The 15172-nt window shown below is 44.3% G+C and overlaps 1 protein-coding gene across 5 annotated transcripts in view; it reads right to left on the minus strand.

Annotated features, from left to right (window-relative positions):
- The window catches only part of TP63 (tumor protein p63), a 67341-nt gene that overhangs the window by 36138 nt on the left and 16031 nt on the right, over positions 1-15172 (minus strand). For all 5 annotated transcript variants that reach the window (XM_063167031.1, XM_063167030.1, XM_063167034.1 and 2 more), the window contains exon 2: positions 12760-13014. In XM_063167031.1, the coding sequence (XP_063023101.1) occupies positions 12760-13014 (255 nt within the window). The remainder of the gene's footprint in view (positions 1-12759; positions 13015-15172) is intronic.

Genomic DNA, 15172 nt, shown 5'->3' on the forward strand with positions numbered 1-15172 from the left:
TTGGTGAAGTCACAGCAGGATTTGGTTTGACAAAAGGGTAGAAAAGACCTCAACAGTCTGCTGGTTTTAAGCACTAGCAAAATACTACCCAGGAAGTACTACAACCCCATCTCTTCCTAGAATAGACCAGTTGGAATGCATGCACTTTTCCTCTGAAAAGAGTTTAGAGACACTGCATTCACAATGTCCACCTGAATCAGCCCAAATCAGTTGTCTCATCTCCTCAGCAAGGAATACAGCCTGCTAGACAAGCAAAAAGATCTGACTAACAGTTGCTACATTCCACTGACAACAAACCCCAGTCACACACAGTCCGCACCTTCAACACCCACATTAGCTACACGTGCAAACCAGAAATACAGCTGCATGTACATCTCTGGGGTTGTCTTACAAAAAAACCCCAAAACAATGCAGAACTCAGTATGATGATGAGCACCATCAGCAATGATAAGAACCTCAGCATGGGAGCTTCTATTGCCAGCCTCACCACTCCAGCCATTCCTGAGTCATCTAACTGTTCTCTGCTGCCACAGGCCTTAAGAAGCATTTCAAATGCACAATTAAAGGCAAGCAAATGAGCTCTGCAAGCTGCAAGAAGTTCATGCTCAATGCAGTTCTGACAGGACAAAGGGGATGGGAGATGGGAGTAGCTGGCAAGGAGCTCTGGATGGGAAGCTGCATTCCAGGGTCCAGGCAGGCAGCCTGGTAACTGAACCTCTGCACTGCCTTTGATCAGATGTATTACAGAACATCCTTCCACCAACAGTCCTCAGGGCGAGTACAGAAAAGCAGCAAACAGTTAGCGGATTTGCTCCAGGTCACAAAGAAAGCTCATCTCACAGCACCAAGATGAGGAGAGGGTTTTTTTCCCTCTTTTAAGAAAAAAAAAAAAAAAAGAAGAAAGAAAGGAAAAACTGTTCCATGCTCTGAAAGCAGCTAATCAGATTATTAAAGTGCTTAAAAGTTTAATGAAGAAATCAAGGCTATTAAGCAAACATTCAGCTTGATGTCTCTTTTCCTTCTTACCCACCCTTCCTCAATGCATTCAAAATCTCTTTTTGCTATGGTATAACATGTTTGAACAGGTAGTGAGATACAAACAAGTCTTGGCCCCATCTCATACAGAATGGATTGGTTGCAGATGTTCTCCTGCAAGCTACATCTTGCCTCCTGCAAGAGCATTCATCTCCAAAACACATCATTTCACCTAGTTTGCCTGAAGCCAAAACTCAAAGGTTATTTAATTTTTAATATTTTTTTTTATTAACTCTAACATACCTACAGCTGTGCAAGCAAAACCCCATCTGGTTTTTCAAGGCACAAAGAGGTGAGCGACTAAGTTTAGATAAAAGTAACAAAGTTGGGGCAGTCATCTTTCTGCTCACCTCTGCAGGAGCCAACAGCAAATGTCAGGGGTGCAATAAAACAAAAAACCTGCTATATTTCACAGAACCCTGACATATTTCACTATCTTCCTAGGACAAGTCAGACATGAGCTCATACAGTGGCAGGTGAGTCAGTGACGAGTCAGACGAGCTCCTTAATTAAGCTTTAGGGGCAGATGATCCCTCGAAGGTGTAATCAGATTGGTATGGCCAGTGGAAAAAGGGGGGAAAAAAAAAAGAAAAAAAAAAGAAAAACATTTTAAAAGGTTGAGTGAACTGCTACACCCTTGTTGAGCCATGCTGGAAAAGCTGAAGGCAGCAAAGCTGCCCTGAGACCCCAGCATGCAGGAATACCTGGCCACCCCCTGGCAGCCAGCACCTGCCTGCGTGCTCAGCTCTGTCCCTCCAGGGATCAGAGAAATGCTGACTTCCCCAGCAAGCAGGTCACACTGAGGTCACACTGTGGACATAGTGCCATCCCAGGGTCCAGTGTAAGGGGCACCCCAGGAGCTCCCCGCTCAGAGGCAAGGGTTGCCAACAGCTCTGACCTGTGTGGTGGAGAGAGAAGAGGTCACAAGGCAGTCATTCCCAATCACTAACAGAATCAATCTTGGCTAGGTGATTTATCAATATTTAACATGCTACCAAGCCATCTTCCTTAAGCCCCATGAATTCTGTGTTTCGGAAGCTTCTCTGAAATAAGCTGCAGAACACGCATCAGAATACCGCTGCACTGAAACAAAATAACACCATTAAACAGATTGAGATCAGCAGGGTGGCTAACAGCATCAGAGCATTTTTGTTTCTTGACACCAGACATGCAGCATGGAAATGGTTGTCTTCCAGCACGTGTCCCTGCAAATTCATCCTGGAACTCATCTCACCCATGCAGCTGCTCCTCCTGTGCTGCAGTGCTCCCTCTGAGTGCCAGCAGCATCAGCACAACCCAGCTCTCCCCATCTTTATCTTGCACAGATCAGGCTGCTGAAAAACAAGCCCAGAAAGACAGACTCCAATCTCAAGAGGCATGGCAAAGGAAATGGGCAAAAATGACTCATCAGAGAAGTCAGCACACAAAGGGAATGCCAAATAAAAGTCAAATTTATGAATTCCCTGTAGAAACTGATCAGTCCACATGCTTTGTCTTCATCAAACTGTACAGAACTAATGATAACACTTCTGAAGATTTTCCTAGGGCCTCACCACTTTCTTTCTGAGTACCAATACCATAAGAGGTTTTAGTAGGATATCTAGAAGGGCACAGACTCCCTGTTGTTGAAGTCATGTTTGCTCGTATGCCTACGAGAACTCACCAAGTATGGGTCTAAAAAAATGACTAAGAATGAGTTGTATGAGAGGTTTGCAGGAGAAGAGATGGGAGACAAGGAACTCATTGCAAAAGCAGCCAGCACCCTGCTGATTAACAAAGCGGGATCATTCAGTGCTCAGACACTGGACTAACATCTCATGGGAAGACTGTTCTCTCCCATCCATGGCAGTGCTGATGCTCAAATGCAGACAGAGCAGATGCACTGCCTGCCCTGCTCTGGCTCTGCAAACTCTTCAGGCTGGGCACCAAGCCCAGTGGCACTGCTCACATCCCTTCGCCATGGGAATCCCTTCCAGCCCTGCCTTTTAAGGGGGGAGGGGGGGGGGTCCAAGGAGCTCTGGGTGAAGGTCAGATAGCAAACCTGAGCTCATTTTCTCCCACTGTAAGGTCAGGAGGGAGGCAGCTCCCAACCACAGCTCACACACAGTTGAGCTAATGAGCCCTGACAAGTGGCAGGGTGAGTTTGTTAAGACTCAGCACCACAGCTAACACAGCACTGGTACAGCCCTGTGCTCTGCCTAGAGACAGGAACAGGCTTTTTCCCTCTAGCCACAGCCCCCAAATGGCCTGTGTGTCAGGAATTCTCACACCTGGCAGGCCCAGTGCTGGTAAAGCTCAGTATCTCAAGCAGGGGAAGCAATAACCCAAGCAGCAAATTTTAGCCTGAAGACATGTTTCAGTTGCCTCAAAAGCTAGTCTGTAGAAAGACTCTGATGTTCTGTAAACAAAGCAAAATAAGAGACATGAAAGCTAAAGCTAGTGATAGGGCACACACAGCAAGCAGTAGTGTCCAGTTGCCCCCCTCGGGCATCTCACATCAGGGGTCGAAGTGTTTTACAGCATGGGATGACAGTTCTGTATTTGAGGGTGGGTATGTGGAAAGGGGGAAGAGGGGGAGCAGAGGCAGAGGGAATGACTTGCACAATGTTACCCAGATCACATCTAAATCACAGGGCAGGAGTGGCTCTGAGGCTGGGCTGGGAGCCAAACACAGGCAGGGCTGCTCCTGAGCAGGGCACCTCCTCTCCAGGGCATCATCTCCTCTCCCCAGGAGCAGAGCTTGGTGCACCTCAGGGCACAACACAGGCAGGGAGGAGAGCCCCAAGGCAGCATGGCCATCATGGTTAATGGGGAAAACAACAGGGCCACAAAATGTAGACCCAAGCCCTGTCTCATTTGTTCAGGAAAGCCAGGTCAGCCTTCAGGTGCTGTTTTCCTGTTTCCTCTAGCACATTTTTCACCTTTCCACAAAGCTGAATTCAGATGGACTTCAGCAGATAACATGTATCAGCAGACCATAAAATACTGCTTCATATGAGACATGTAGTATTTTGCTCTGTTAAGAAAACTCTCACAGAATGTATTTAAAAAGAAATAAAACAATACAAATGAGAGAGAAGTAGCACTCTCCTCCTACAGACAGCTCCACCAAGTTTTGTTCCAAAGTTTAAGTGTTATCTTGAACAACTGGAAATGGCAACTTTTTTATCAATACTCAGCTCTGTTTGCAAGAGGATCTAAGCTCTTACTTGGGCAGCTATCCTGCTGTGTTTACAATAACAAATCTGACACACCTGCACATAGCAAAACCTCATGAAAAGACTTCCATTGCATAATAAAGTTCATGCTCCTTCTATATAGAAGCCATCCCTACTCGGGACACTTCTTTTTAAAACAAAGTAGGAATTTCCTCACAGTATATGGCCTGCCAAGCACTGCAGCTAAACCCTCAGCACACAGAGCATCATCAATGCAACACACAGAGAATTATTCTCACTTCAGCAGACCTCCAAACTGCTGTGTGCTCTGTGCAGAGTTGGCAGGCACATAATATCTATGACAAATGTGGTATTTCAGCCAACCTAAAGAAAGGAATGATCATCTCCAAGGGCAGTCTTTGTCTACACAGTGAACAATACCTCTTGCACCAGCCTCCCTGAAAAAATTTACCCAAAAGCAACTTATTCAACAGCCACTCAAATAGTTTTTGCACAACTTTTTTTTTTTTTTTTGGTAGGGTTGAAATATCTTCTAACAGTGCTCAGTTAGAAGTTTAGGTTATAGAGATCAATGGTATGGGGGAGACTGACAACTTATTAGGAAACCCTCCTTGCCCTGGAGCTGCTGCCTCCCTTCTGGGCCAGCAGCCGTGACCTTTGGAAAGGTAAGGAGGCAACTGTGCTGATGCCTCTCTCAGCTCTGCCAGGCTGCTTTGCATGCCTAGCACTTGTGAAATCCAGGAGAGCTCAGCAGCTTTTAACATGCCAGCCCAGAGGCAGTCCCCATGCTGAACACTACAAAAACCAAAAAAAACCCCAAAAAACAAACAACAAAAACAATGACAAAAAAAAAAAAAATCCCAAAAAACCAACCAAACAAAAAAAATCCACCAAAAAACCAAAGCATTAAAAAAAAAAAAAATCCACTCCAAAAACTGCTGGTTGGGAAACTTTGGCACTTCTGGGACCTCGGTTTCCCTTCTCTAAAATGGCGACTCCACGCCTGATTTGCCTACCAAGCAAAGGTGTTTGCTGATTAGGGAAGTAATGTTTGTGCAGCACTTTGAAGATTTAAAGTACTACATTAATCCTACATGTTGTTCTTAGTAGAAGCCAATTTTTAACTAAGAGGAGGAAAAAAAAAAAAAGCTGATTTAAATAGTGACCCTCCCCTACTTCAAGATGTTCGCTCATCTCCCAACATCAGCTATTCTTATCTGTAAATGTTTTTTTAACCCTTCCTTCTCACAGTTCTCAGAAACCACAAATCTCATTCAGCTTTTATTTGAAAAATGGCTTCTTTCCAGGCTGTGGCTGTTTCTTGTAAAGTTAATTCCTTTGGTAATACTGCTGGAGGCATATTGGTATGTTTGGTGTGTGTATGTACACTATATATTTTCCCCCTTTTCACACGGTGTTGTTTTTATATATGTGTAGTGAAAGATACCTAATCCAGGATTATGATTCTCTTTATTCCTTTCTCATGAAAGTAGGTGGGGCTTTTTTTGTGCAAGTTGCAATGATGAAAATTATGTTTAATTATGCTTTTTCCTCTCCACATAGACAAAAAAGTCTCCTTAAAAAAAAAAAAAGTTTTTTGCGCCTAATTTTTCCCCTCTGAGTTTTCCTTCAAAAATAGCTAAAACCTTAAAACTAAAATTATGAAGAAGAAAAAATTTATGATGCCATCAAAACTAGAAATTGCTTGTACAAAACAGCAGAGGGATCTTCTGTCCCAGAGGGGGACACAACTCCTTCCCCATCCTCTGTTCTTATGCCTCATGGTTTTTCACTTGCAGATCTCAGGAGTAGTGTAGGATCCCTGGAATGAGCTCTAACTCATCTCCAGTTACAGTGGGAGGGAATCAGCCACAAACATTGCAACCAAGAAGCTAAATCCTTGTGGGGAGAGGAGGTCATTCACACCATCTGATGCTTTCTCCCAGCAGGACAGGCGTGCTGGGTGCCCCACACTGACTGTGCTGTTTGAAGATCACACTCTAAGCAGGAAAGTCAAATTTTCAGTTCCCAGTGCTGACAAGTACCAGTTCATACACTAAGTAAATAACTTCCCTCCTCATTGCATGGGGTACAAACTGTCCCTCACAGCACAGTCCTGCACCACAGTTCAGCTCTGTCACCATGGAGGGCACTGGTCAAACAGCATAGAGCAAAACTCCTGCTCACACAGGGAGGCTACACTGCCTTAGTAGGATTTACAAAACAATCCGGGACATAAAAAAGCAGGAAAAAAAAGCAAGACAGTGTACACCACAAGGCATTTTCTAGAAACTGCTTCAAAGGTCTGTACAGCTACTTGTAAGGAGTAACAGAAGATAACTGGTAATAAAAACAAAATATACATGACAAAGATATTATGGGGAAAAAACACAATTACAGTCTAATGGGAACCTAACGCAGTGAGATCTCATTTTACTCAAGCATAAAAACCCAAACAGAAGCCAGCAGTCCCCTCCTGCCTGGTTCTCACAGGTGAACTGGTTCTTCCCAGCTTTGTGAGCTTGAAAACACCTCCCTGCCGTGAGAAAGGCACCTCCTTCAAAGACAATAAGCCTGGCTCCTCTCTTTCCAGGTAGATGACCTAGGACAAGTTACTTATGCCTGAGCAGCCTTGGTATTAGGTCCTGTAATGTCACACAGAGGGAAACACACCTCAGGAGCTCCTCAAGCAAGAAAACACAAATGCCACCTCTCCCTGCATGGTGACAAATGACACCTGCCCTGGGCCAAGAGCCCACACGTGCTGCAAGCAGCCTCTTGAGGCAGGCACAGCTGCTGAGAGCTTAAAGAAGCCAAATCTGAGCCACTTCTCACCTGAGACAAGTGCCCAAGCACAGCAGCTCTGCTGATCCGCCATGAAGGCCTCGGCTCCCAACACTGCACCAGCCTGCAGCGCCTGCATCCCGAACTGCAACGCATTCTCTCATCTGCTGCCTTCTCCTTCCAGGTGGCTTCTTCCCCTTTGGATTGCACCACCTTTTCCCTTCCTCTCTGCCATAACAAGTGAGGCTATCACCAGTGAAATAAACATTGCTGGGGAACCTACTGGGCTGCAGACGTTTACTCCCAGCGCGGCCCGCGGATGCCCAGTCTGTCTGCGCGGGGAGGGCTGCAAACCCCTGGACAAATGAATCTCACAAGGACCCTCCTCAACTGCCCTGTGCAAACAAGCACAGCCTACACCCCTGCTGACCAGGAGCCTCTGACGAGAGGCAAACCCAAAATCCTCTAACAAGGCCACGTTCAACCTCTCTCCCAACAGCTTTAAATACAATATTAAAGGTGAAACTGGAAAGCTCAAATGACACTGACCAACACCACCAAGCAATCACAAAGCTAAGATTCCACAGGAACACTCAGCACAGATTTCAGGTATATTCACTGAGACAGTCACCAGTCTTTAAAAAAGGTTTTCATTTATGATACTGAGAGACAATCTGCAGTCAGGACATACTGGACATGACCAGAGTTACTGAAATGATGCACTATTTGAACAGATTATTTGAGAGAACACTGAACACATAATTAGGAACTGTTGAGTCAAGGCAACGTACACCTCTAATTGCCCTCTCACTGCTTCACTATGCTTATGCACAGTCTTCTAATTCATTTTATAGGGACTGGCAAAAAATGTCCCAAATTTAACTATGTGGATCAGAACACAATGTATTTAAAATAAAAATGGAATGAGTCAATCTGAAATAGAAATACTGAGATAGCCCAGCCAAGGAATCTGTTCTCTCAACCACAAAAACCTGTTATTGCTTGTGTGGACTAATTTAAGTACATTCTTTTCAGCTTCCTTAAAATGCAGCTTTTCCAAATTCACTAACCCCAGCCAGCACAATCCACTTAGTTGCTTTCATGCATGTCACACACACTATTATCCAGCTTTGCTAGCAAAGAAAGTTTGAAATCTGAGCATTTTCTGATGGTTGAAGGTACAGCTGAATTTACTGAGAACAGGAAAACCAGTGAGCCTGCCTGGAACGTGGATTGCAGCTTTGGAGAGCTCCATGTTTCATAACAAACCCTGAAAGGACCAACCCAGTTCAGCACCAACCTACTGCAGGGCATGAGAATAAACTGCTAAACTCAGGTATTGCCAACACCTGAATTATGCAAGTCTTGCAGGGCTTGGTGTCTTTCTTCAGCAGAATCAAAAATTTACAAATAAATTTCAGTTTTCATTTAAAAACTTAAAGCGATTTCTGCCTTCTTGTGATTATCAGGAAAAGTTTTAAAATATTTAGCAGATGCACCCTAAAGGCCCAAAAACCTGGGAGAGAATAAGAAGAACCTGTTTGTCTTTTAAAAAAAGAGTCTCATGACTTATAAGGCAGTATCTTGCTTTTGGGGATGGGTGGATCAGATTCATTTTTTGATAGCTTGCATTTGGCAGTAATGTTAACTTTTACTTACCTTGACATACAACTCTAATTTTTACTTTCCTACTGCAATCATGCTTTCCCCCATTTAACAGGTTCTGCTAGTGGCAGGTGGTTGCCAAATATTTTTTAGGGGGAAAAGGGAGTGCAGCTGTTTATTTATTTGAGCTCCAGGTGGGGAAGATCGGCATGCAACTTCCACAAAGCAAAAATCAGAGGTGGCACACTTTTGAAATGCCTTGTTTTCTTCTGCTGCAGAAACAGGAGGAGATACTGCAATGCATGGGCATATGGGAATTCTCCCACAATAAATGAGACACTATTTTGCTAAAGTTCTTAGTTCACCCAATTCAGAGGGCTTCTCCCTCAACCTCAAAAATCTACTCTCTGTCTCATCTTTACAAACAATCACTGCTTGTTCCTTTGCAGCATGGTTTTCAAGAAGGTTTTGTTGTATGAGAGGGCATGCAAGAAACTTTGTTCAATTTAGACTATAAAGGCTTTTGTCTTCAAACACTTCAATAGAGTTTAAATTGTTAAAGATTTTCCTTCTGAAAAGGCTGATTAACCTGCTTATATCCTTATGTTCTGAGGTCATTAATTAAAAAAATAATCAAGGATGCTTATAAAGTCCTCTGCAATCCAATCTCAATTTGTCATCATTAATTAGATCAACATTGCATACAAATGAGACGTAACCTGATTAGACAGCATGTTTTACTGGAATTCCTACTGACGGTCATGAAAGACTTCAGAGAGAAAATCTGCAATATTTTCAAAGTGAACTGCTCATACATATGGAATCACCCTGTCACCTAGCATCAGCTAGTGTTTCTCTTTGTAATTTTTGGCCTTTTTTTCTTTCTCCCCCCCCCCACTTTAATTAGGAGTCCATCACACCCCTGAGCAGAGAAGCTGTCACACTCATCTCCCTCCCAGCCTTTAGTACACAAATACTGCAGATTTTGCAAAGGGTGTCCACTGTCCTAGGACAATAAACCTACCCTTTGGCAGAATCTGGAGAAGAAAAAACAATACCAAAAAGTTTTAAGAAAAAAATGATTCCAGGTCTGTTTCCAGAAACATAGCATTTAAATAACTACCAAGTACACTCTCTACTTTCCCCCACCTCCCACAGAAGTAACCTTGGGTTCTAAATGCACAAAGTGGCTTAGAAACCTGAAGCACCTTCACAGGTCTCCAATCATGCCATGAAAGCAGCTCTTGCTTTTTGGAGAAATAATCCATTCCTCTTACCCAGCTCACTGCCTTCACTCCCATGACCTAATCTGACATGACTCAGCCCAGAAGATCAGAGGAGCTCTGCTGCAGCACATTGTCAGCCAGGACAGCTGATCCTCTGCCAGGCACCACCAACCCTTTCCCAGAAGGACAAGGTGGGTCAGACTGGCTCATCCCCTCCACAAAAGGGGAAAGTGGAACACAATGGACTTCCTTACTCAATATTGTTATCTGGGGAACTGCAAGAGGGAAAATGGGGGAAAAAATTAGAAGAATTAAACCAAACAAACAAAGAAACAAGGCTTTCAAGTTTTGGACTCTTAATAAGGGTGGGGCCATCAAGTAATTACACTTTTAATAGGTCACTGCAGTGGAAGAAACTCTTCCAGTTGGGTAAGTTCCTAATCCATCATTAAAAAAAGACGACAGGCATTAATCAAAGTGTATGAAGTCACATGGGGGGGGGGAGCAACTCCAAGAACTTGCTCTTGCTGAGAGGATGGGGCAATCACTCCTGCTTTCATCAACATTTCATGCGTGTTTCCACACTTCTCAGGACGACAGTGGGAAGCAGAGCCTTCACGTCCTTCCCCACCCACCCCACTGATAAAGCTGTCGAACGCAGATTACCAACTGCTCAAGAGCTCATGTGAAATGAGTTGGTGGATTAATTAGCAGAAGGGCAGAGCTCTGAAGATGGATAGATGCTCCACTTCACAAGGTGCATTGATTGAAGGTCCCCAGCCAGCACCACAGGACTGTCATAATCCACTGTGAATGTACAGCTCACTGCCAGCTCCTGCACGAGCAGCTAAATCTGGGTCACTTGGCTCAGTGCAGGGACACCTGGACACACTCCCTCCTCCCTAATCAGACAGCTGTTTAAGAGCCCATTCCTTTAGTAAAATACATGGACTTGGACCTAAACAGACTTGCAACATGCATGGGGAACACACCTTCATCTGCTGGTCCACATCAGGGCAATGAAAAAGTAAGGAAGGCTAAATGAGCCTTTCCCCAGGCTACACACATCTGATGACTGCAGTCACCAAACAGTAATTTAATTTCTTTTTCAAAGTCAGCATGTAATCTGAGCTTTGACCACTACCTAGATCTACATTGAAATTCAGCCCTCACTTCCACCCCAAAACGCCACTATCACTGAGGTGAAACATCTCATTTAAGCTTGCTAGTAGCTCTCTTGCCTTTATCTCCGCTGGAGCAACCTACTACATACGTTCAAACCTCGTTTCAAAAGACTGCTTTTCGTAGTTGAAAGGACAGCATCAAACACTCTGACTCCTTGCAGCTGCGTTAGATAATTCTTTGTACCATACGTATCAAAAGAGAACGTCTTTTCATATCTCCTTCAAAGGACCCTCTCCAGAACAGCTAGCAAAAATCCAAGCCAGCATTTTCTTGCCCTGAGAAATGCAAAGTAGAACTGACCAAGAGTTTCCTTACCTAAAGGGAATTGAAAATAAATATTGTGTGTAGCGTAATAGGAGAAACAAGGACATAAAAACAAGTGCGAAGTACAGCACAGCATCACTACCCAGGCTGATGAGTAAAAAAAAAAATGCAACTTCAACCTCACTTAGAAATACCTCACCCTTTTACGCATAAACAAATGAAAATCTGTTTGTGACTGGACCTATCACATTTTAACCTCACCTAACACAATTTTCTGAACAACATCATTAGTGTCAGTTCTAGACAAATTTTACCAGAAAAGGCTTTTAAAATGTAAGGGACATAACCTTATAGTGATCTGTGGTTATATGGCATCTTTTTCCACATGAGAGCACAAGGGCTCTGCTGCTTTGCTGGCAGCAGTAGCTGGGAGGGTTTTTTGAGTTGCATTTGCAGCTAGATTGTATCTCAGATCAAAGCAGTTCCTCAGATTAAAAAGAAAAATAAAAAAGCCACACTATTTTAATGCTCTTAGCTTTTGGTAAAAAGTCTCTTTTCTTGCTTAAAAAAAAAAAATTAAATCCTTGCTTTTATTCAGATAGCGTGGGGCAGGACATTATTCACTGCACCTTCTCCAAGTGCCGGCAGGAGAGGAAGGCAAATATTGAACATCTTTAAGATAGCAATATTATCCATTGTAAACATCTCTGCTCTAGAGCCCTAAGCCACAACAGCTGGACTTTCAGCTCCAGCAGTGAGTGTCCTGAGCTGTGAAGTATCTAGAGACTGAACAATCAAGCCAGCGCCACCAAGGATCAAGAGCTGGGCTTCAGGCTTCAAGCTTCTGCCTTTCTTTTGTTAAGAAAAAAAGTGTTCTGAGAGCAAAGCATTAAATAAAAAACCCAAAACACCAAACCAACAACAAAACAATCCCACTCCCTTCAACAAAACCCCAAACAACACACAGGGCAGACCCAAGCTGGGGACACACTGGAGTTCCCATACCAGCGGCAAGAGGAGAAGGACACAGAAGATGCCAGCCTCACAGTCCTGAGGCTGAGCAAGGAGCACCACCTCCACCCTGCTGGCACAGCCCTGCATGCCAAACCTCACACAAACCCATGGATGTTGGGGAAAGCCAAGGGAAGCACTGAGGCAATGCTAATGCCCACCTCAGGTTTTACTCCAGTGCTCCTTCTAGGCCCAAAAAGGGAGCCACTCGTTCATCACGCGTGATCTCTACGTGACTGGTTTTCTGCAAGGCATTTTAGTCTCCTGGGATTTAGTGGTATTACTGAGGGTTAAATTCCCACCACACCCTCTCAGAGCAACCAAGATAAATGTCTCCCTTCTGTGTGACACATCACACCCTGCAGAGCACTCGGGTCACTTTGCTCTTGCACAAGTCTGGGTATGTATTACACGATAAAGTCACTACGGGCAGGGGGACCAAAGGCAGCAAAGGGATGCTGTGTCCTTACCGTCCATGTGGCTGACTTGGCTGTGCTGGACTGTTGAAATGATACATCGAAGCTGTGAGGTCCTGGGTAGTCTGTGTTGGAAGGGATGGCTGGCGAGGGAGAGAGGGCATCAAAAGTGGAGCTGGGCTGGGCGTAGGGCGAGGGGGCCGTGACGCTGTTCTGCGCGTGCTCCGTGTTGTACGGGCTGGTGGAGGAAGAGCCATTCTGGATCTGCTGGTCCATGCTGTTCAGGAGCCCCAGGTTCGTGTACTGTGGCTGCAGGCAGAGAGATGCACAGAAATGTTAGAGGAGTTGCATCAGCACGGGCTGGCCAGACATGGCACAGTCTCCACCATGGAGGATGCACAGCATCATCTCAGCACCACAGCTTGTGTCACACCAGGAGGGAGATTTGCAAAGGATATCCCCCACTTGACATTGGTGACTGAAACAGAAAGGAGCACAGCTCCTCAGTCACACACTGGATCAACAGCAGAGCTGGGAAAATAGCCTGTGCATAACCAGGAGGTGATTTACAGGGCAGAAAGCCATCACAAAGAGGCAGGGTGCCTATGTCTAGTAACAAAATCAGATCTTTTCAAAGGTACTGCTGAAACCTGACAAAACTCAGCAGGTCCCCTATACAATGCAACTTGTACAAGGTTACACCACCTTCAACAGTCTGATGCCCTACACAAAGGCTATGGATCTGATCCCACTATACAGGATGACATCAGGACCTCTAACTCAGGTGGTAACTGTGCTGAAATGTGACTCACTGGAAAAATCAGTTAGGTGCCACTATCTGCACCTTGCACTCAACTCCCAGTGACCAGTCACAGAGGGTGGTGGAGAATTAAAGTTCTCATCAAGTAGAATGGAAATAGCATAGAAGGCTTCTTCTCTTAAGAAGTATCAGTTGTACAGTTAAGTAGTAGTTAAGTGCTACTTAGCACTTTAAAAGCTTTCAAGTACAAACAATACATGAAACAACCAGAAGACATCAAAACTGCAAACCTCTAAGAATAGAGTACAGAAAGGGCAAAGGTTAGATTAAGGAGAGGTTAACACAAAAAATACATCTAACACCCTAAATTCAATGTGTAGCCATGGTCCCCCATATCAAAGAGAGGGGAACACAGTTTAGAGGAAGGTGAGAAGAATAAGAAAATCCTTTTAATGCCATCCTGTAATGTGACAGTAGATAACTTTTCAGGCTGGATAAAAGACTATGAGAAGAAAGGTGGAACTCAGCATGATAGAAGGTGACAAATTCCTAGACGACATGGAAAAACAGCAAATACAAAATTAATTTTCATGTTATCTTAAAAGAGGAGCTGTGGAATAAGCAAACATCTTGAGCAGAATTTTGGCTTAAACACACAGTTATTCTTCATAAAGGACTTATGCTTCACAAAATCCACAAATAAACATGGATTTTTGCCACAAAAATGTCACAATACTAAAAACCTAAGTTCAAAAAGGCAGGAGACAACTTCTGCTTGAGAAAAATCCATCAAAACAAGTGTATCTGATTTAAAAATTCTGAACTACCAACGCCTGGAAGCTGGGAAAGTATTCTGGAGAAAGTTACACAACTGCCACACAGTTTTAATCCTCTGAAGGACTCGCCTTAGTGACAGGGCAGCAGGCAAGTGGGATTCAGTCAGATACACAGGGATGAGGCTATGAACCCAGTGGGTGTCCCAAGGGCACTAACTGTGCCCATCTCAGGGCAAGCAGCATCACAAAGGTTTATGGTGCCCACTCCCAGCAGCTCTGGGCTCAGCCAAGAACATGCAGCAATAAAGGTACCTGGTTCTGCTGTTAGCTGCTGACACAGCAGAAGGAACTCTGGCTTTTTCTCTCATCCAAGGCTACAAGCAGCTCATGTCCCTCAACACCCTATAGCTCCAGTCCCACCCAGAGTGATCAAGCTCAGCTATCTGTCAGTATTTCAGCTACTCTGCTCACAACTTCCCTCATCTTTCCAACAGTTATTCCTCTTCTTATCAGCCACAAAGCAAGGCTCCCTGAGTCAGAGCACCAACCACAAGATGCATAACAAAAAGCTTTCTCAATACTGGGAAACCCAGTAGCCCTACTGAAGCTTTGAGTAGCACAACACTCCTCCAAAGACCTGAAAGGGAAGGGCACAACCTATCTGCTGAGCTCTCTTGGGAACTTTGGATAAGCCCTTTAACATCCAGCTTTACCAGTCACTTCAGCCTTTCACAGAGGAAAACAGGATGGTCCCTTCGCAAGGATGAAGTGTCTTCCACGTGAACAAAGACTTCACACTCTCAGCTGTACATCCAGAATGGAAGTAGAGAAATTTAAACCACCCAATGCAGCTCTTCCTTAGGTTTTTGTTTCATTAGAACAAGCTAATATTTTTGGGGGTTTTATTAAACACTCAAGATATGGCTGGTGC

Source organism: Melospiza melodia, chromosome 12, assembly GCF_035770615.1.
Source record: "Melospiza melodia melodia isolate bMelMel2 chromosome 12, bMelMel2.pri, whole genome shotgun sequence".
In the NCBI taxonomy this organism is placed as follows: domain Eukaryota; kingdom Metazoa; phylum Chordata; class Aves; order Passeriformes; family Passerellidae; genus Melospiza; species Melospiza melodia.